This window comes from Cervus canadensis, chromosome 31 (genome assembly GCF_019320065.1).
Source record: "Cervus canadensis isolate Bull #8, Minnesota chromosome 31, ASM1932006v1, whole genome shotgun sequence".
NCBI classification, from domain to species: domain Eukaryota; kingdom Metazoa; phylum Chordata; class Mammalia; order Artiodactyla; family Cervidae; genus Cervus; species Cervus canadensis.
This window is the reverse complement of record NC_057416.1, coordinates 31594635-31614384: the sequence shown is the minus strand read 5'-3', so window position 1 is coordinate 31614384 and position 19750 is coordinate 31594635. Positions and strand designations below refer to the sequence as shown.

Genomic DNA, 19750 nt, shown 5'->3' with positions numbered 1-19750 from the left:
CCACCAGCTTCTAGTAAGTGGGACTAACTGGGATAGAAATCCTACAAAGAGTATGCAAAGACTGCTCAGAAGGAGGGCACTGGTGAGAAGGTGTGACGGTGTGGAAGTGGCAAAGCCCTCACACTGAGTCCTAAGACTTCCAGTCTTCTCCTGGATCCAGAGAATATCCAGCCACTGACCGGCTGTGAGTAAGGACCTTCCCCTGCCCAGACCTCATTTCCCTCATCTGTAAAACAAGGTGGTGGACTCCAGTAATTTCCGAGGGTATTCAGATTTTCATTTTGTTTTTGTCTACTGGCCATGCCATGTGCCATGTGGGATCTTAGTTCCCCAGCCAGAGGTTGAATCCACGCCCCTTGCATTGAAAGCACGGAGTCTTAACCACTGGACTGCCAGAGAAGTCCATGTTTTTTTTGGTTTTGCTTTTTGGGAACATTCTAGTTTTTGTGCTCCAGGATTCAATTATTTTCTTCAATCTTATAGAAGTGTAGCTGATTTACAGTGTTGTGTTAATTTCTACCATAGAGCAAAGGGACTCAGTGATGTATACACACACACACACACACACACACACACATTCTTTTTTATATTCTTTTCCATTATGGTTTATCACAGGGTATTGAATATAGTTCCCCGTGCTATACAGGAGGACCTTGTTGCTCACCCATTCTATATACAATAGTTTGCATCTGTTAATCCCCAACCCCCTGCTATAGGATTCAACTCTGGAGTCAAACGACTTCCGCATCCATACAGTCCCTTGGCTGGGCTCTTCCACAGTCTTGGTGTCCCCATCACACCTGCCACCATTTTGTCTCCTACAGCGTTTCATCTGGTGACAAATCTGCTGGCTTCAGCACGGGAATGTCACTGTGATGGCCAGCTGCCAGGCCCAAAGATAAGAGAACTAGAGAGTCGGGGGGGGGGGGAGGTGAAAGGCCTTCTCAGCAACATGTATCCCCCAATGACTGAATGATGCTTCCGTGAAGCATGTCAACACGTGTGGAGTTTTCCATTTCCGCATATAGAGAGCTTGGAGGTCACCACTCTGTCCTAACAACAAGTAAAAAGATAAACAGACTGAAAAGTCAGTAACTCCTCTGGGATTCATAAGAGGCGGGGAGGACAGAGTGCAAACCACTGCAGCCAGGACTGAAGAGACGTACCAGTGAAGGCAGGAAGTCGCCACTTAGCGGAGCAGAGATACACAATCAGAACCACAGCAGAAATCATGCTGGGGTGAACAGTCACTGACGAATTGCTGGGGGCTCAGTAAGGACAACTCTGAAGGTTTAAAACTCCAAGGGGACCCAGCACTGTGAGATTTACCTCCAGGAGCTCAACCAGATTCCCACAGAGAAAAATCCCCCGGGGCTTCCAGCAAAGGTAAGGGGCAGGAAACCATTTGAAACATTCCAGAGCATTCCATTCTTCTTTTTCAATTTTTACTTTACATTGGAGTATCATTGATTAACAATATTGTGTTAGTTTCAGGTGTATAGCAAAGTGATTCAGTTATACATACACATATATCTATTCTTTTTCAAATTTTTTTCCATTTAGGCTATTACAGAATGTGGAGCAGAGTTCCCTGTGCTATCCAGTAGGTCCTTGTTGGTTATCTATTTTAAATATAGTAGTGTGCATATTTCAATGTTTCAGTGATAGTGAAGTCATGTATGGGTGTGAGAGTTGGACCATAAAGAAAGCTGAGCGCCGAAGAATTGATGCTTTTGAACTGTGGTGTTGGAGAAGACTCTTGAGAGTCCCTTGGACTGCAAGGAGATCCAACCAGTCCATCCTAAAGGAAATCAGTCCTGAATATTCATTGGAAGGACTGATGCTAAAGCTGAAATTCCAATATTTTGTCCACCACCTGATGCGAAGAGTTGACTCTTTGAAAAGACCCTGATGCTGGGAAAGATTGAAGGCAGGAGGAGAAGGGGACGACAGAGGATGAAATGGTTGGATGGCATCACCGACTCGATGGACATGAGTTTGAGTAACCTCTGGGAGTTGGTGATGGACAGGGAGGCCTGGCATGCTGCAGTTCATGGGGTCCCAAAGAGCCAGACACAACTGAGCAACTGAACTGAACTGATACGTCAATCCCATACTTCTCCCCTGCCCCCATTTCCTGCTTGTCTTTGAATTCTGTCTTCAGTGAAAACTAGTTAACCAGAGTCTACCTTGCTGTGATCAGAGCCTAACTGACCTGGGAAGGGAAATACTCAACTCCAGCCCACCTGAACCATCCTCTCCTAAAGAGGCTGGAGTGAACACGGCCCTGATGATACCTTGATTTCTGCCCAGGGATGCTGAGGTTGGACTTCTGGCCTCCAGAACCTTGAGATATTAAATGCCTGTTTTTGTTTTGTATTGTAATTTTATTTATTTATTTTACTTTTGACTGTGCTGGGTCTTCACTGCTGCACAGGCTTTTTCTCTAGTTGTAGTGAGTGGGGGGCTGCTCTCTAGTTGCAATGCACGAGCCTCTATTGCAGTGGCTTCTCTTGTTGCCGACCATGGGCTCTAGAGCACAGGCTCAGTAGTTGTGGGGTGCGAGTTGAGTTGCTCTGTGGCATATGGGATCTTCCTGGACCAGGGATTGAACCTGTGTCTTCTGCATTGGCGGGCGGATTCTTATCCACTGAACCAGAAGGGAAGCCCACGCCTGTTGTTTTAAGCCTCCAAGTTCATGGTCATTTCTCACAGCTGCCTCAGGAAACAAACCCACCCTCTTGCTGAATTTCATCTTCCTTTCGTATAGACTTTTCTTTCTCTAGTACACAAAGCCTCTTTTATCTGCCAGGACGTGGCAGGGTAACACTCTCCAATTGGAGAGCTTAATAAAGGGACTGTTTACAAAGGCCTTGAGCAGTCAGGAGACAGGAGACAGTGCTATTCTGCAGGTGGGTGCAGTCAGGGAGACACCGCCGCCCTGGGCCCGTGGGGGTCGGAGGGACAGAGCTATGGGGAGAGGGCCATCGACAGGAGTGTCAGGGACACGGCCACCCCGGGCGACACAGCAGGAAGGGGAGTGAGGGGAATAAACACCTTCGTGTCCTCTCTCTTCCCTCTGACCTCCTGCCTGAGGCCTCGATTGGCTGAACCTAAACCAGGAGCCAGATGCAAAGGAGCCATTCAGGTCAGCCTCCTGGATGCAGAGGAGAGCGGAGATGCAGAGGTGGAGGGGACTTAGGGGCCCATGGAAACATCCAGACCAACTGCATCTAGACCGTCTGTCCAGCAGGCTGGTTTTGTGGGTCCAAGCTCTCCTCCGAAGGAAACTGTCTCCTCATCTGTAAAATGACTTTTTTTCTGTTTTTTTTTTTTTTTTAAAGCCATGCTGCAGGGCTTGTGGGATCTTCGTTCCCCAACCAGAGATGAACCCACACACCCTGCCTCGGAAGCTCGGAGTCCTAACCGCTGGACCACCACGGAAGTCCCCAAAATGAAGGGTTTGGACCAGGAAGCCTCTGAGAGCCCTTTCGGGGATCTGAGGCTCACGGTTCCGGAAGCAGACTGATCGCCCTCCCAGGCTAAGGCAGATCCGAACGTGCCTGAAGTCCCATAACTGTTTCTTTCCTCGCATCTCTTCTCCGGGACGCCCCTCAGATCTGGGCGGGCATCGCAGTGCACGCGGCCCAGAGCATCTCCCGGGAAAGGGGCCGGACGAGCTCCCTCAGGGATGCTGGAAAAGGAAGGCCGAGGTCCGAAGAACAAGAAGGTGCTCTGGACAACCAACGGGGAGAGGCCAGTCCCTCAGCCATCGGGGAGTCAGCGCTCGGGGGGCCCCGGCCCTCGGGCTGGCTGGCCAGGCACAGAGGAGGCTGCCAGCCCCGCGCAGCTGGTAATCATTAGCCAGAAAGCCAAACTGCGGGAAGTTCCAAGGGTCCTGACCAAGGAGCAGACACCAAACCTTCCCTGCCGCCCTGGGGCGTTCTGTTCTGTACTCGGGCTGCTTTTGCAACCACCCCTGTCTGCTCCTGTTTCACGGAAACTCCTTTTGAAGATAGAGGGTGAAGCCAGGAGACCCTCCAGGGCTGAAAGTGCAGAAAGTGTTACCTCCCCCCAACCCCCATTCCCATATCTTGGGTGGGCTGGGAGGTACAACAGATTCCTCTTTTGTCCCTAAACCCTGCGTCTCCTGCATTGCAGGTGGATTCTTTACCAACTGAGCTATCAGGGAAGCCAAGTAAAGGAGATTACCCTAAAAAAAAAACAAACCCTGCATCCGGAAGTTACCCCACCCCTGGTAGCCTGACACTGTCTGCTGGCTGGGATTGCAGCTGCGCTGGGTCTCTCCTGTCAGGCACCTTTGCATCCTCTGACCTCTGCTCTCCATGTGCCTAAGAGGGCTGTGAGTAACTGCTTCCTCCATCCTTTTCCAAAGACAGCCCTCCTCAGGCAGACAGAAAGGGCTAAAATCCAGGAGGATTCCATTTGCCATAAATGAATGTGAATCACAGTCAGTCAGTCGTGTTCGACTCTTGCGATGCTATGGACTGTGGCCCGCCAGGCTCTTCTGTCCATGGGGATTCTCCAGGAAAGAATACTGGAGTGGTTGCCATTCCCTTCTCCAGGGGATCTTTCCAACCCAGGGATGGAACCCAGGTCGCCCTCATTGCAGGCAGATTCTTTATGGTCTGAGCCACCAGGCAAGCAGAGTTAACCCCTCACACCCACACCCAGACATCCCGAGTTAGAACTCCCACCCAGCGCCTAGCAGCTGTGTGCTTCTGTGCACATTATTTCCTTCTCCAAGCCTCATTATCTTCATTTGTAAACTGGGGATAATTGTAGTACTGTTGACCCTTGAACACCACGGTGGGGGTTCAGAGGACCACCACCCTCCACAGAGTCAACCCTCCATATCCAACATTCCGGATCTGTGGATTCAACCAACCCCAGGTAGGGTAGTAACTGTATGTATTTACTGAAAAAATGGTGGCTCAGTTGGTAAAGAATCCACCTGCAGTGCAGGAGACCCCGGTTCGATTCCAGGGTCGGGAAGATCCCCTGGAGAAGGGAGAGGCTACCCACTCCAGTATTCTGGCCTGGAGAATCCCATGGACTACAGTCCATGGAGTTGCAAAGAGTCAGACACGATTGAGCAACTTTCACTTTCTAATAGGGACTCACGCAGCTCAAACCTGTGTTGCTTAAGGATCAACTGTACTCCCCTGATAGGGAAATGTAGGGATTAAACATGAGACGCTGTGTATGAAGCACTTAGCACAAAGCATGACTCGTAGTAAGTGCTCAATAGACGGCAGTCCCCCAGTTTATTTCCTGCCTACTTTAATTCCAGTAAGGGTAGGCAAACGGGTGCATGCTACTCTCAAAACCATTGCAAACTTGGTCTAGACTTAGGCGGCGCTCACAAATTTGTCCTCTGAGAAAGCCACAAAATTCTTTTGTAAGTCATGATCCCTTCCTGGGTTTGTTTTTTTTTCTTTTATCAGCTATATTTAGCTCTTAAATTTTATATCTCAGCTTGAAATCTTAAAGTCATCCTTCCAAAAGTACAAGTGGTTTAGCCAATGGCATTTACAAGCAAGTTGTTTTTTTGGTTCTTTTTTTTTTCCCCAGAAATAACAATAGGTCAGAGGTGAGACTGATTTCCATAACTCCAAAGATAAATAAGGTAAACTTCATTTAATCAAAGAATCCAATTTGGCAAGTCCAATTCTGAAGACTAGTTATTCCAGTTTTATTAAACTTCCAAGAGAACATTTAAGCTTTTTCTCGAAGGTTGTAAGCTGTCTCTCAGGGACCCTGGGTCTGGGTAAACACCCCACCCCCACCCCCAGCTCACAGTTGAAATTGTTGGTGTTTTTTCAATCTCAAATACTAGCTACTTCTTTTTTCCAGCCTGCCACCCAAACACCTAAGCTTAATCCAAACTCTTCTACACATAATAACATTTTTTTCTAAAGATTTTCTTGATGTGGACCATTTTTAACGTCTTTATTGAATCTGTTACAATATTGCTTCTGTTCATGTTTTGGTTTTTTGGCCATGAGGCATGAGGGGTCTTAGCTGCCTGACTAGGGATCAAACCCACATTGGAAGGCGAACTCTTAACCACTGATCCACCAGGGAAGTCTCCATAGTAACATATTTATTGAGTCCTTACTATGTGCCAGACACAATTTTAAATGCTTTATGTGGACTAAGTCATTCTCGTATAACGTTGTTATAATATAAGTACTATTATTATCATCTCTCTACACGAAATATTATTTTGGGAATTTGCATAAGAGGATCTAGCTGATATGGGGCAGAGCAGGGATTTGAGGCCATCGAGTCTGGCTACAGAGCTGGCTCTTGCCCACTGAACCCTATCCCCTCTCCTAAGAGAGGTGACGTTTCCCAGGGACACAGTTCGCACAAGAATCCCAACTCTCCGTGTTCACAGCAGCACCCTTCCTCCATAGAATGTTCTGTCCTAGCCCCGTTTCTCCCAGCCTATTCTCAGGGGGCATCCCTTACCAGAAACACGAAAGAAACACCCAACTAACAACAATGTCCTTCTTACCTCTGTCAAAGGGGGCTGCAAAAATATTCGAGGCAGGGTGGCTCAGACTTGGGGGAGGGGCTCCAAGTCCAACCTCAGCATTAGCTGGCTGGGCGCCCTTAGTCAAGTCATACCACATCTTCACCCTTACGTGCTCACCAGCAGAGCAGGGGACCAGGCAGAAACCACCTTCCAGGGCTTCTGTGGGGATTGCGTGAGCATATCTGTGCTCAGCACAGCGCCGGGTTCAATAAGGAAGCTGTCATCATTAAGGGAGATCAATAGCAGCTATTATGAGTATTGATCGTACAGTCCATCACTGTGAGTAGAACTGAGAAGGGCACATTCTGAGAAGACTCAGAGAGAGCCCAGGTTGTCATAGACGCTCTCTGGGGCCCTGTCCATTATCCACCCCTGACCCTGAGGACCAGCTGCCTGAGACGGAAGGGTCACCCCTGAGCCTGCCTGGCACACGACACCTGTGGGTTCTCCAGGGCGGGAAAGGGTCATTAAGTAGAAGGTGATGCGGAGAAGCAAATGAGAACCCAGACAGGACCAAGCTGGAAACCCCTCTGTAAATCAACCCTGTCCTGTAAGCAGTCATTTTCTCCCTAGACATGACATTACCTGTCCCAGGTTAGCAGTTCTGAATATTGATTTCAAAACTTGCTTTCCACTTGGCCCCTTAACACACAGTCAGGTGAAAACGGAGCTGCTTTGTCGGGAGAGGGAAGAGGAGGCTCCTGGAGCATCCACTTGTTGAACTCCTCCCCAAAGGGACCGGTGTCCCTTCGAAAGGGCACCAAAAGTCTTTAGACCACAGCTTGAGAAACATATTCCAAGAGAAACAAACGCATAGTCATCCCTTGGCTCCTTCCGCCCCCCGCCCCCAGGACCGGTTCCAAGATACTTCAGGGTACTAAAATCCACCCATGCTCAAGTCCTTTTCATAAAAGGGCATGTGTGCTCAGTCGCTTCAGTTGTGTCTGACTCTTTGCAACCCTATGGATTGTAGCCTACCAGGCTCTTCTGTCCATGGGATTCCCCAGACAAGAATACTGGAGTGGGTTGCCATGCTCTCCCCCAGGGGATCTTCCCTATCCAGGGATCGAACCCTTGTCTTTTATATCTCTGGCACTGGCAGGGAGGTTCTTTACCACTAGTGCCACCTAGGAAGCCCATAAAATGGAACAGTACTTGCATATAACCTACATACATCTCCCTTATACTTTAATTCATCTCTAAAACCTAATACAACAAGAATGTAAATACAATCTAAATGTAAATACAATCTCAATGCAAATAGGATTTAAATGCTATGCAAATAATCACTTGCGAATTCAAGTTTTACTTTGGGGAACTTTCTGGAATTTTTTTGGAGATGGCCTTCCGAGGTTGGTTGAATGCAGAACCTGTATACGATATGAACTTTGCTCTTAGTGAACTTAGAGTCTAGTGAGCTGGTGGCTACAGGTTTGCACTGGCTGGTAAGTGAACTCCAGGGTTCCTTGTTTAAAGTTCAAGTCCTAACAAGGCACTGTTGCTACCTTCTACAGAACCCTGAGGCTTTTCAGTTGCAAAAGTTTCCTTCATGTTTATACTGCACATGGTAGATAGGGGCTGGGTGAAGCATGCCTGCATCGTTCACCTGCTTCAGTAAAATAATTTATAAAATTAACTTATCTCTCACAACACTTCTGTCAGGTGGGGTTATTATTGTCTCATTTTGCAGATGAGGAAACTGAGGTTGAAGACATTTAACGTGTGTGAAGTCACCCAGCTAGACAATGCAGGAACCCAGAGTCAAACCCCATCTTGGTTTCAGAGGATGGCGGCCTGAACTCAGTATAGATTCCCTCTCTGCACTTACGAGTTGTTATCTCCAGCCTCAGTTTCCTCATCTGTAAAATGGGGATGATAATGATAACTGCCACCTTCAGAATGGTGCCTGGCACATAGCCAGTGCTCAACAAGTGTTAGTACCTGTCTGGGGATCACCAAATAATAGGTTATGACTCATTTGTCCAACTCACTCTCTCATTTATTTGGTTGGTTAGAATACTGGAGTGGGTAGCCTATCCCTTCCCCAGCAGATCTTCCTGACCCAGGGTTTCCTGCATTGCAGGCAGATTCTTTACCAACTGAGCTATCAAGGAAGCCCAGAAAACAGTGCAAGGCAGTACGTCGATAAGGAACCAAATGCATCCTGCAGAGAAATAAAGGCCATAGGAGTTCAGAGAAAGGACATTTGAAACGCTCCACTTACTATTGCTTCATAAAATTTTGAGCACTCTTCGTGCAGAAGCCCTGCTGAGCTCACTGCGTCAGGCCAATGTCAGCATGTGCTGCCAGGGCCAGCCTCTCGGCCACCAGCTGGGGCATGTCCTTAACAAGCCACATGCTGCCTTCCCGGTAGACCAGTTAGCTCTACCACAGACAGACATCCAAGTCTCCAGGGACAACTGGGTTCTGTCCATTAACACATGGCACTGGGGCCGTGTGCCATACCCCCATGCTGAGAAACAGCTCAAGGTGTGTGTCCTCAAGACAGCAGGTGGGCGAGGGGACGGGGTGGGTGGGAGGAGGGCATCAGGGGCCAGGAGGACCCAGGTCCTGGGAAACAGCCGGACCCCAGTTCATCAAGTAAAAAATGCCTTTTCCTTGTGCATACACGTGGTCCTTTCTCTCTGAATCTATTCAGAGGCGAAGGTCTTTATGAACCTTCCCTGATATTCCAGGACTCCCCTCCCCATGCCGCCTCTCTCCAAGAAAAGAAAGCAAAAGAGAAAAGAAATCAGGGAATCCCCAGAATTCTGCTCTAGCATTTGCCACACCAGGCAAACAACAGCGTGCTTCCAGAGACCCCAGAATTAAAGTTAAATTTGGAAAGAGAGGGAAAAGAAAGGCTGACCTCCCCTGGAGTCCACTCACCCACCGCTTATCCCCATCAACCAGAAAACGCCCCCAGCCCGAGGCTTAAAGGTCAAGCCCTCGCTTTGCTCAATAAATGCCAAGTGAGCCCAGGGCGCTCAGCCCCCGGTTCCTACCTCGTGGACAGTGGTCCCCGGTCGCCTCTCTCCCCCAGGCATCACCTGCTACTCCGGATCCAGCATCTCTGCTCGGGAAGCCGAGCGCCTCTCGTGTGGGAGAGGTTCCGCGGAAGGAAGGGGAGGGCAGGCTGAGATCACCGACGTGGGGAGGGGTGGGTCTCCCGAAGCAAGCACTTGGTTCCAGGGGAAAGGATGTTTTGTAAGTTTTGGCTTGAGTGTCCAGGGGCAGAACAGGAAGTGTGCACTAGGGCTGGGAGCCCAGGGTGCATCTCCGCAGCCTCCCTTTAGAGGGAGCTTCCTGGGGTCGCTCAACTGCGGCCGGGTTTGGAATGCAAAGCTCCCTCTGAATCCTGGAGCTTTCCCCGCCCTACGCTTTCCTCCAGCACTTTTTTTTTCTACTTAATGGACCGTCAGCTTCGTTCCTGACAAGCTGGAAAAATTTCCCTCGGCTTAAACTTGGCTCAGGAACACTCTCCCCTTGTGAAAAAACTTCTCCTGTTACACAGTTCAGATTGAAAAAAAAAGAGAGAGAGAGCTATTTGTTTGGCCAACTTTTGTACTAGGGACATTTTTGATGAATTTCCTCCCCTCTCTGAACCTCTGGATTCCAAGAAATATACACACCCACATCCCTCCTGACTTGTTTTTTCCCTACCCCTCTAATGAAAAATAACAAAAATAATAATTGGTGAAAGATGGCAGAGAAAATGTCCTTAGTTTGTGGGCTCCTGGGGTCCTTCCTGGGTCAGCCTCCTCCCACCCCCAAACACACCTTTGCCCACTGGCCACGTGTGTTGTGTGTCAAAGGAGAGGGGTAGGGATTGGCTTCCAAGCCCTCTCCTAGTTCTAGGTCTTTCTATGATGGAAGCCCAGGAATTGGCTATCTTTCCTTTTTTTTTTTTTTATTTTATTTGTTTATTTATTTTTTGGCTATCTTTCCTAAATGGAGTCCAGGTCCAATTACAAGCTCTACCTCCTCAGCGCAACCCCCGCCCCCCACCACAGATTGGGGTACTTCCTGCCAGCACTTGAGATGGAAGAGACCTGGGTTCGATCCCTGGGTGGGAAAGATCCCCTGGAGAAGGGGACAGCAACCCACTCCAGTATTCTTGCCTGGAGAATCCCCATGGGCAGAGGAGCCTGGTGGGCTACAGTTCATGGGGTCGCAAAGACTCAGACACGACTGGAGTGACTTAGCACGCACACACGCACGAACCTTTATGTGCAACGTGGATGAACCTTGAATACATCATGCTAAAGTGAAAGAAGCCAAACACAAAAGACAACATGCTATAGGATTCTATTTATCCTGCAAGGTCAAGAATGGACAAATCCCTAGAGACAGGAAGTAGATTAATGGTTGCCAAGGACTGGGGTGGTGATGAAACTGGGAGCTGGGGGAAGATAACAGGTTACAGAAGTACAGGGTTTTGGGGGGGATGATAAAAATGTTCTCAAGCTGATTGTGGCAATTAGCCCACTACTGTGTAAATATACTAAAAGTCACTGAATTGTACACTCTAAATAGGTGACTTTGTGGCATGTAAATTATATCTAAATAAAGCTATTGCAAAAATAATACACATACCTGAAAAGATAACTATTTCTGTTTATTTTGTAACCTAACCCCAACTTCTTAAGTGCCATAGTTTGTGTATAGTTTCTTGTTTCCTTGACTAACTCATCTGAAGGTTTCTCTTGAGAAATTCAAGACACTGTCTGAGAAAAGAAAAGAGGATGTAGGAAACTCAAGGAAAGAGTCATTCTTTTTATTATTATTATTATTTATTTTTGACTGCATCAGGCCTTAGTTGTGGCACACAGGATCTTCACTGCGGTGTGGGGGGCATCTGTCCAGTTGTATGTGGTGAATGGGCTCAGTAGCCCACGACATGTTGGATCTTAGTTCCCCGACCTGGGACTGAACCATATCCTCTGCATTGGAAGACAGATTCTTAACTACTGGACCACCACGGAGTTCCCAAGAATCATTTTCTTAGAGGAACACATTATTCTGTGTATTGCTATTCTTTAATAATCGTCCTTCTTTGGGGACACAAATATCCCCAAACTCTCTCTATCCTGCCCTCTACCAAACTGCATGTTAAAAAGGACTTTGAAAGTAAAACTCCCTGAGATTTAGGAGCCTGACAGCTCTGACTGTATGTGCATGTAGTTAATGAAAAAAAATCTTGGGTGTTTTAAGCTAATGAAATACACTCATTCTAATTTTTCATCTCTCAAAAGTGATCAAACTCCTACTACATTTCAGGTAGCCCGAAATGTACAGGAGTCATGAGGGAAAAAGCAAGCAAAGCAGTGTCGTGGGCAGTTCCGGGTGCCCTAATAGAAGATACAGGTAAGACAAGGGCCTGGCGAAAGCAGAGCGTGTATGTCGTGGGGAATGGCTGGAGCGGCAAGTGTGGTTTTAACCAGGCCTATGGAGTTGCTTCTGTAATCGATGGAAAGTCTGAAGCATGGGAGAGTCATGCTTTAGAAGAGATGCTCTGAGAAGTGCTGAGAGAATGGTGAAAGTGGTCCAGAATTTCTGGCAGTTGGGAAAAAGAAGTTTCATTCTTATTATCGTTCTTTTGTTTTGAAAGATGGACTACATAGAGGTAATTTACTAGCAGCTTCCTGGTCCCTGAAAGGGTTTGCAAGGTTACAGAGGGGAAGAAGATTCGGCTGCCCTTTACAGAGGTCACCACCACGCCAATCAACCTCGCTCTCCGTGTCCATCGGGGGCCATTCTCAGGTTTGTCCACTAGATGGCGGCATTGTTATTCCGGAAAGAAAACTCTGCAAACTTGGTCTCGGTATTGCTGGGGCAATCCTAAAGGAAATCAGTCCTGAATATTCAGTGGAAGGACTGATGCTGAAGCTGAAGCTCCAATACTTTGGCTGCCACCTGATGCAAAGAGCTGACTCATTGGGAAAGACACTGATGCTGGGAAAGATTGAAGGTGGGAGAAGGGGATGACAGAGGATGAGATAGATGGTTGAATGGCATCACCGACTCGATGGACATGAGTTTGAGTAAGCTCCGGGAGTTGATGATGGACAGGGAAGCCTGGCGTGCTGGAGTCCATGGGGTCGCAAAAAGTCAGACACGAATGAGCGACTGAACTGACTGCTGGGGCAGCTGAGGATCAGCAATGTCTGCCCTTTATCCCTTTTTGTATCAGGCAGAGGGGTCCAGAATGTGCCGTGGAAAGAGCATGGACTTTGGAGCTGGGCTAAGTCGTGTCTTCACCCAGATCCCGCCTCTCTAGGTAGAGTTTGACTCTGGGAACCTTAGTTGCCTCATCCAAAACGCAAGGATTTCAGAGATCCACACTCCCTTATCCGCATTCCAGACTCCGCACTTGGCAAACCAGAAGCGTTTCGTAACTCACTTGGCAGCAAGACCTGACCTAAAGTGACCTGAGGTTACGTGTTTTCCTACGTAGTGTGAATATTCTCACACTTCCTGGCAGAAAGGGTTTATGTTGTTTGATGGCAAGGTGCTCCCCGGGTCCACCGGGGGCTTGCTATCATAAAATGTATATTGTGCAGCGCTACCTTTCCATAATCTGAAATGAATCAGAATTCTGAAGCACACCTGGCTTTTGCGTAAGAGATTGTGGACTTGCAGTATGGACCGCAAGGGTGTCGTGAGGATAACAGTTGACGGCTTGTCTGAAGCATCTAACACACAAAACCCATGGGGCCCCTCTCTCTCCAGCCCCAGCTAATCAGATTTGGGTTCTGGCACACGATAGAAAGGGGCGGTGGGGGAACAAAGCAAGGAATCTCTACGGATGCTTTCACATCATTCGTTCATATGATGAAGATATAGTAGCGTACTGACATGCTAGGTACCTTGTGGTGAATTGGCTCCTGGTCTTCTGCTGAGCCTGTGCTTATCCTTGATATTCGCTCCGAAGTTTTCCACTGGTTAAGCATTCCAGCCTCCCCCCGCAGCCCCCCCCCCCCAGGAGGAGGCATTTCTTGACCCTGGAGCGAATAGCCTGAAGGCCTGGGAATCTCACCTGCTTCAGATCAACCCACCAGCAGCTTGGAGTGACAACCCCTGGCCCCGCCCACTCCTCCATCCGGTTCCCCGTGCCCCCGCCCCGCCTCCCGGCTCTGCCCTCGGTGCTCTGTGGTATCAAGTACAGGCAATTTTTCCCATGGGCAGGCTCTCCCTTCATTTTTTGCCTTTGCTCTCTCTGTTCCCTTTTCCTAAAACCGCCTTCAACACTTTTCCCTTCTCTCGTATTAAACTCGGAGAAGGAAATGGCAACCCACTCCAGTATTCTTGCCTGGAGAATTCCATTGACAGAGGAACCTGATGAGCTACAGTCCATGGGGTTGCAAATAGTTGGACACGACTGAGCAATTGATCGCGTGTTTAACTCCCAGTAGCCCCTGACTGGAGCCCAGGGCTCAGTGGCTGCAGGTGCGGTACCTACCCTTCTCTGCTGCCAGTCTGGGGCCATCCCCGGGGACCCTGGGCACGCTGCCACCACGGTTCCCAGCCGAACGCACTGCACTGGAATCTTCGATGTCGGTGTGTCCCCCGCCCCCACCCTCCCCATCACACACAGACGCGGGCAGCGCCTTGAGGACACGCTGTGTTCTCTTTTGTGTCCTTAGTACCGCTGAGCTTGCCACTCACAGAAATGTTCGATTGAATGGTCGCTTGAATGAATGGCAGTGGGGATGATGCTGCTATATTTATGAAAGAACTCTGAGCTCTTGGGATTTATGATAAGGTTCTACAGAGCTGAAAATGGCCTGAATGTGCTGTCACTGCAAGAAATCTGAGACCTATTTTGAAGTCAGGTCCTGGCCCTGCGCAGCCCCTTGCTTCACCCCAGAAAGAGAGACTCTACTTGTGGGAAGCAAGCTGGGCTGGAAGTCCCAGCTTCTGGGCTCAGGGCTTACGTCCCCACCAGCCGGCTGTGTGATCTTTTCGAAACACAGCAGTACTCTGTGGTCCTCGCCTCCCATGTCCTCTGCCTGCTTTTTGTCTATGGAAAAACTTTAGCTGAAGAATAAGTTTAATCAAAATGCTTACATACACCAAACAAGAGAAAGTAGCCGAAGGAGACCAAATAATGATAATATAGTCATTAGGCATAGTCAAGGACCTTTAGTTCCTTCCCAAGGGCTATAGATCTTATTCTGAACCATATCCTGTGAGCTGTCTCATAGATACTGAAACCCCACCAGGTGGAAACGTTAGCTACGTGATGACCAGACTATAGGCATGACATAAGCTGCTCCGTCTTGCACAATTCCAAGAACTGGCCTCAAAGAAAGGGAAACAAACCAACCCTGGAACTGAAGATTAACTGTACTTAAAACAATCAAAAGATGATGCTGGTCAGACCACCGATGACCCATTTCAAGAAGACCGTCAGAGCTGACTGCTGTTGCTCCATGGAGCCCCCTCCCTCTCTCTATAAAACCTCTTGCCCCACCCCGATTGTCAGGGGATGGAGTCAGCCTTTGGACAGGCATCTGCCCTCCCCCTGCCCCCACTTCAGTTGCTGGCATCCAAAATAAAGCCAACTGTCCACCAACGTGGCCCCTTTATTGGCTTTTGAGCCAGACCTCACTTTCAGTAACAGTACCATCCAGCATCAAGTGGCAGCTTAGCCCCACTTTCTTGATCAGGGCAACTAATAGAGCAGCCCTAAGGTTCCTCCTCATCCTCATGTTCTGTGGCTTTGTTTTGAGTGCATAGCGCTGTGGGCTCATAGAACACATGGTGAGATCTAATCTAGTCTTCTAGTTCTAACTATAGTACGTCTGCGTGAGTGTGCACCCCCTTTGGTGTAAAGTCTGCCACACACACATCTCCGCGTTTACAGACTGACTTGTCTTCTGTCTTCAAAAAGTCTCCTCTTCAAATTTAAATACTTTGAGGTCCTACCTTGTCACCTTAAAATAGTAGAATTTCAAAGTTGGGAAGGAGTTTAGTGGCTAATAGTTCAATAGTTCAGCCACTCAGTCGTGTCTGACTCTCTGCGACCCCATGGACTGTAGCCCACCAGGCTCCTCTGTCCATGGGGATTTTCCAGGCAAGAATACTGGAGTGGGTTGCCATGCCCTCCTCCAGGGGATCTTCCCAACCCAGGGATCAAACCCAAGTCTCCCACATTGCAGGTGAATTCTTTACTGTCTGAGTCACAGGGAAGCCCATGAATACTGGAGTGGATAGCCTATCTCTTCTCCAGCCTATCCCTCACAGGGGAGCCCATGAATACTGGAGTGGATAGCCTATCCCTTCTCCAGGGGATCTTCCCCACCCAGGAATCAAACTCGGGTCTCCTGCATTACAGGCGGATTCTTTACCAGCTGAGCTACCAGGGAAGCCCAATTGTTCAGTTATCCTGTTAAAATCTGGCAGGGATGGTCAGGCTCCAACTGGCACCTGGGTCACAAACCCCAGTGAAACCTGCAAGGCTGTTAATAGGAAGAGAAGTTAAACACTAAAATTGCCTCTAGCTTCTTGACTTCTCCTGTAGCATAAGCACTTCTACCTAAGAAGGACTTCTCTTCCAAACACAGTAAGTCTTCTACATGTGAACCAGTTCCATTCCATGAGTATATTGGTAAGTGAAATTTGTTCATAAGTTCAATGAAGTTAGCCTAGGCACCCAACTAACACAGTTGGCTTTATAGCACTGTTTTACAATATAATATAAATATTTACATTATAATATAAATATAATATAATATAAATATAATACTTTTAGCACAAATAATATATAAAGACAAACACAAAAAATAAACATTTTAAATCTAACATTACAGTACCTTAAAAAGTACAGCATACTTTTAAAAGTTAGTACAATACAGCAAAAAAAGTTAATAAAAGTACAATACAATAGCTGGCATCCAGGGGCTGGCACTGCGTGAATAGGCAAGAAGAGTTACTGACTGACTGGAGAAGGGAGGGGAGGTGGGAGATGGTGGAGCTGAGGACTGTCAACAATAGGAGTCAAAGGACAAGCTGCATGTCACTCATGCCTGACATTGATGGAACACACATTCAGATCTTTGAAAGCTCGAAACTTCAAGGTCTGTATGTAGGGGACTCACTGTACAAGGTCTTCTCCACGTTCTCATTCTGCTTTCTAGGTTCCCTCCACTATACACCAGTTGCTCAAACCAAAGCCCTAGAAATCATTCCCTCTTTCCCTACCCCAACATTCAATCCATCAGTAATTCTGTATTTGAATTCCTTCAAACGACCAGCTCATCACCTCCACTCCTGACACCCAAGTCAAAGGCACTTTTGCTAGGACTAATGCAGCAGCTTGACAGTCAGGTCTCTGCCTCTCATCTGGTTTCCCAGATATCAATCTCTGCACAGCAGCCAGAACCATCTTCTCCAGCCCAACACCCTCCCCTGGTTTCTCAGGATAAGGAGATCTAAACCTTCACCATGTCACAAGGCCCAGCCCACCCTTCCAACCTCAACTACCGAGGCTGGGCCGCACCAGTACACCAAACGCTTTGCTGTTTCAGGACCTTTGACTGTGTTACTGTCTTCTTCCCCACAGGCTCACCTCTAACATTCGAGGGGCTCAGGAAAAGACCACAAATGGAGGCCCACACACCACTAAAACTCTAACATAGGGTATGCTCTGGCCTCTTACCGTGACGAATGCCTTTCTAATGGCAAAATGGAAAAATATGCATAAACTTATGGTTTTTACGACTGTATGTTAGTAAAATGCAAAGCAAAATTAAATCTAATTATTATTGTGCATATTTGAGGGTTCTGTGGGTTGACGGGTGGCATTAGAAAGAGCGACAGAGACATACATTATTCATAACTTACATGTTTACTTCACAAAAATTCATTTTTTTTTTGCTCTTAAGTGAAATCACTAATAAAATCATCTTCAAATAATTTGTATCCTATTGAGATGAATGATATAAAAGACTTTAAATGTTATTGTCCTCAGAGGTACAAAATCTGAATATATTGTCATTAAAAATGTAACTGAAAGTTAAGTGTGCACAATGAAAAGTTGAAATGGTCTCACATATGCTCTCAAGAAGTTATTTTCCTCAAACATTCAAAATTATTTAAGATGACATAAATACATATTATAGTTGGCAGGTATGATCATTTTAACTTAGAATTATTTAAAAAAAGCTGAAGAACTTTGGAGGAACCTTTACCAAAGTTGTATTAGTTTTTAAAACCTGTTCATTTATTTTGGGGCTGTGCTGGGTCTTTTTGCTGTGAGGGCTTTTTGCCAGTTGCGGTGAGTCAGAGCTAATCTTTAAGGTGCACAAGCTTCTCTTGTTGTAGAACATGGGCTCTAGAGCATAGTCTCAGGAGCAGTGGTGCTTGGGCTTAGTAGCTCTGAAGTATATAGGATCTTCCTGGACCAGCGATTGAAATCATGTCTCCTGCATTGGCCGGTGGATTCTTTACCACTGAGCCCCCATGGAAGCCTTAAATATTCCTGTTTTTAAAAATTCTTCTTTGATGAGTTTTGCATGTCCGTGTCTTTGTCAAGGAAGATAATTGGTAGGCATCAGGCATCTAACCTTTAGACCAACCTACATACAACTTAAAGAGATATATGAATTATTAACGTTGCACCATGGGCCTCTCCGGAACACAAAGAAAAGTTTTTTTAAAAAATGTATGTTAGGAATTCCGGGAAACAATTCTTTAGGCAGTATTCTTTGCACTGATGCCATCTGAGAAGAGTTTAACCAACTGACTCATTAGTTCATTGTCCTTTCCCTCTCCTAGGTGGTCCCCACCATGCTAATCCTCTCCGTGTTACTTTGCCTCATGACAGCAGAGTGGAAAAGCATTTCCCTGGCGTCCACAGTGAAGTAGTGAGGATGCTCAGAGTCCTCTTCACGCAGGGCCCAGAGGCTGCCACGTCCCCTTGGTCCAAGGGTAGCTCTGTTCATAAGGTCACTTTCTTCTCTGTCCCTTTCTTAAGCACCTGGATTAACTGAAGCAGTGCCCACCTCCCAACCCCAGTCTTACTCTATGCCGTCTTCCTAAATGCATTTCCTCACAGCCATGCACACCAGCCGGTAGGACAGTTTTACCTTATTTGTTGATAGTTTATCATCCGTCTCCCCCAACCGTGGACTTGGTCATGTCTACTTTACATTCTCAGCTTTTTACAAGAGAGTGTGGTACGTGATAGGCCTTCAGTAACTACTGTTACTAACTGAGCATCTCTGACCTTATATGGTAAAGAATCTGCCTGCAATGCGGGAGACCCGAGTTCAATCTCTGGGTGGGAAAGACCCCCTGGAGAAGGGAATGGCCACCCACTCCTTTATTCTTGCCTGAAGATTTTCACGGATAGAGGAACCTGGCTGGCTAGGAACCTATGGGCTCACAAAGAGCACCTAACACTTTCACTTTTACTTTTTATGGGTTTCCCAGGTGGTGCTAGTGGTAAAGAACCTGCCTGTCAATGCAGGAGACATAAGAGACTTGGGTTCGATCCTAGGTCGGGAAGGTCCCCTGGAAAAGGGCATGGCAACCCACTCCAGTATTCTTGCCTGGAGAATCCCATGGACAGAAGACTCTGGTGGGCTACAGTCCATGGGGTCACGAAGAGTCGGACACAACTGAAGCGACTTAGCAGACACGCACGACCTTACAATCCTAGAGTTACCATAACAGTGTATGTTTATTTGTGTGCTATGTTCTTGCCTCCACAGTACCGGCTCATCCAAGCTTCTGTGAGATGCCTGGAACTGACTAGGTACAAAGGGGCTAAGAGAGGTTAGGAGGTTTGTCAGTTTGAGCAAGCGATAGAGCTTGAAACCAGTCTCCTAACCATAAAATTAGGGTTTGAGGGGCTTCCCTGGTGAGTCATTGATAAAGAATACGCCTGTCAATGCAGGAGACATGGGTTCGATCCCTGGTCCAGGAAGATCCCACAAGCACCAGTCCATCACAACTACTGAGCCTGTGCTCCGCTACTGAAGCCTCTATATCCTAGAGTCCACGCTCCACAGTAAGAGAGCCACCGCAATGAGAAGCCCGCAGACCTCAACGAAGAGTAGTCCCCACTCGCTGCAACTGGAGAAAAGCCCATGCAGCAGCGAAGTACGGGCAAAAATAAATAAATAATAAATTTTTTAAAAATTGGGGTTCTTTACCGGATGCCGTTGGGCTTCCCCG

At 47.5% G+C, this 19750-nt stretch overlaps 1 protein-coding gene across 2 annotated transcripts in view; it reads right to left on the bottom strand.

Annotated features, from left to right (window-relative positions):
* Positions 1 to 9810, bottom strand: part of TACC1 (transforming acidic coiled-coil containing protein 1) — a 120104-nt gene extending 110294 nt beyond the window's left edge. Inside the window, exon 1 of one of the 2 annotated variants that reach the window (XM_043454650.1) lies at positions 9571 to 9810. Coding sequence is in view for 1 of the 2 variants with exons in the window: in XM_043454646.1 (XP_043310581.1) it covers positions 9571 to 9612 (42 nt within the window). In the remaining variant the exon portion in view is untranslated. The remainder of the gene's footprint in view (positions 1 to 9570) is intronic. The other variant, XM_043454646.1, reaches the window with a different exon arrangement.
* Positions 9811 to 19750: the final 9940 nt, after the last annotated feature.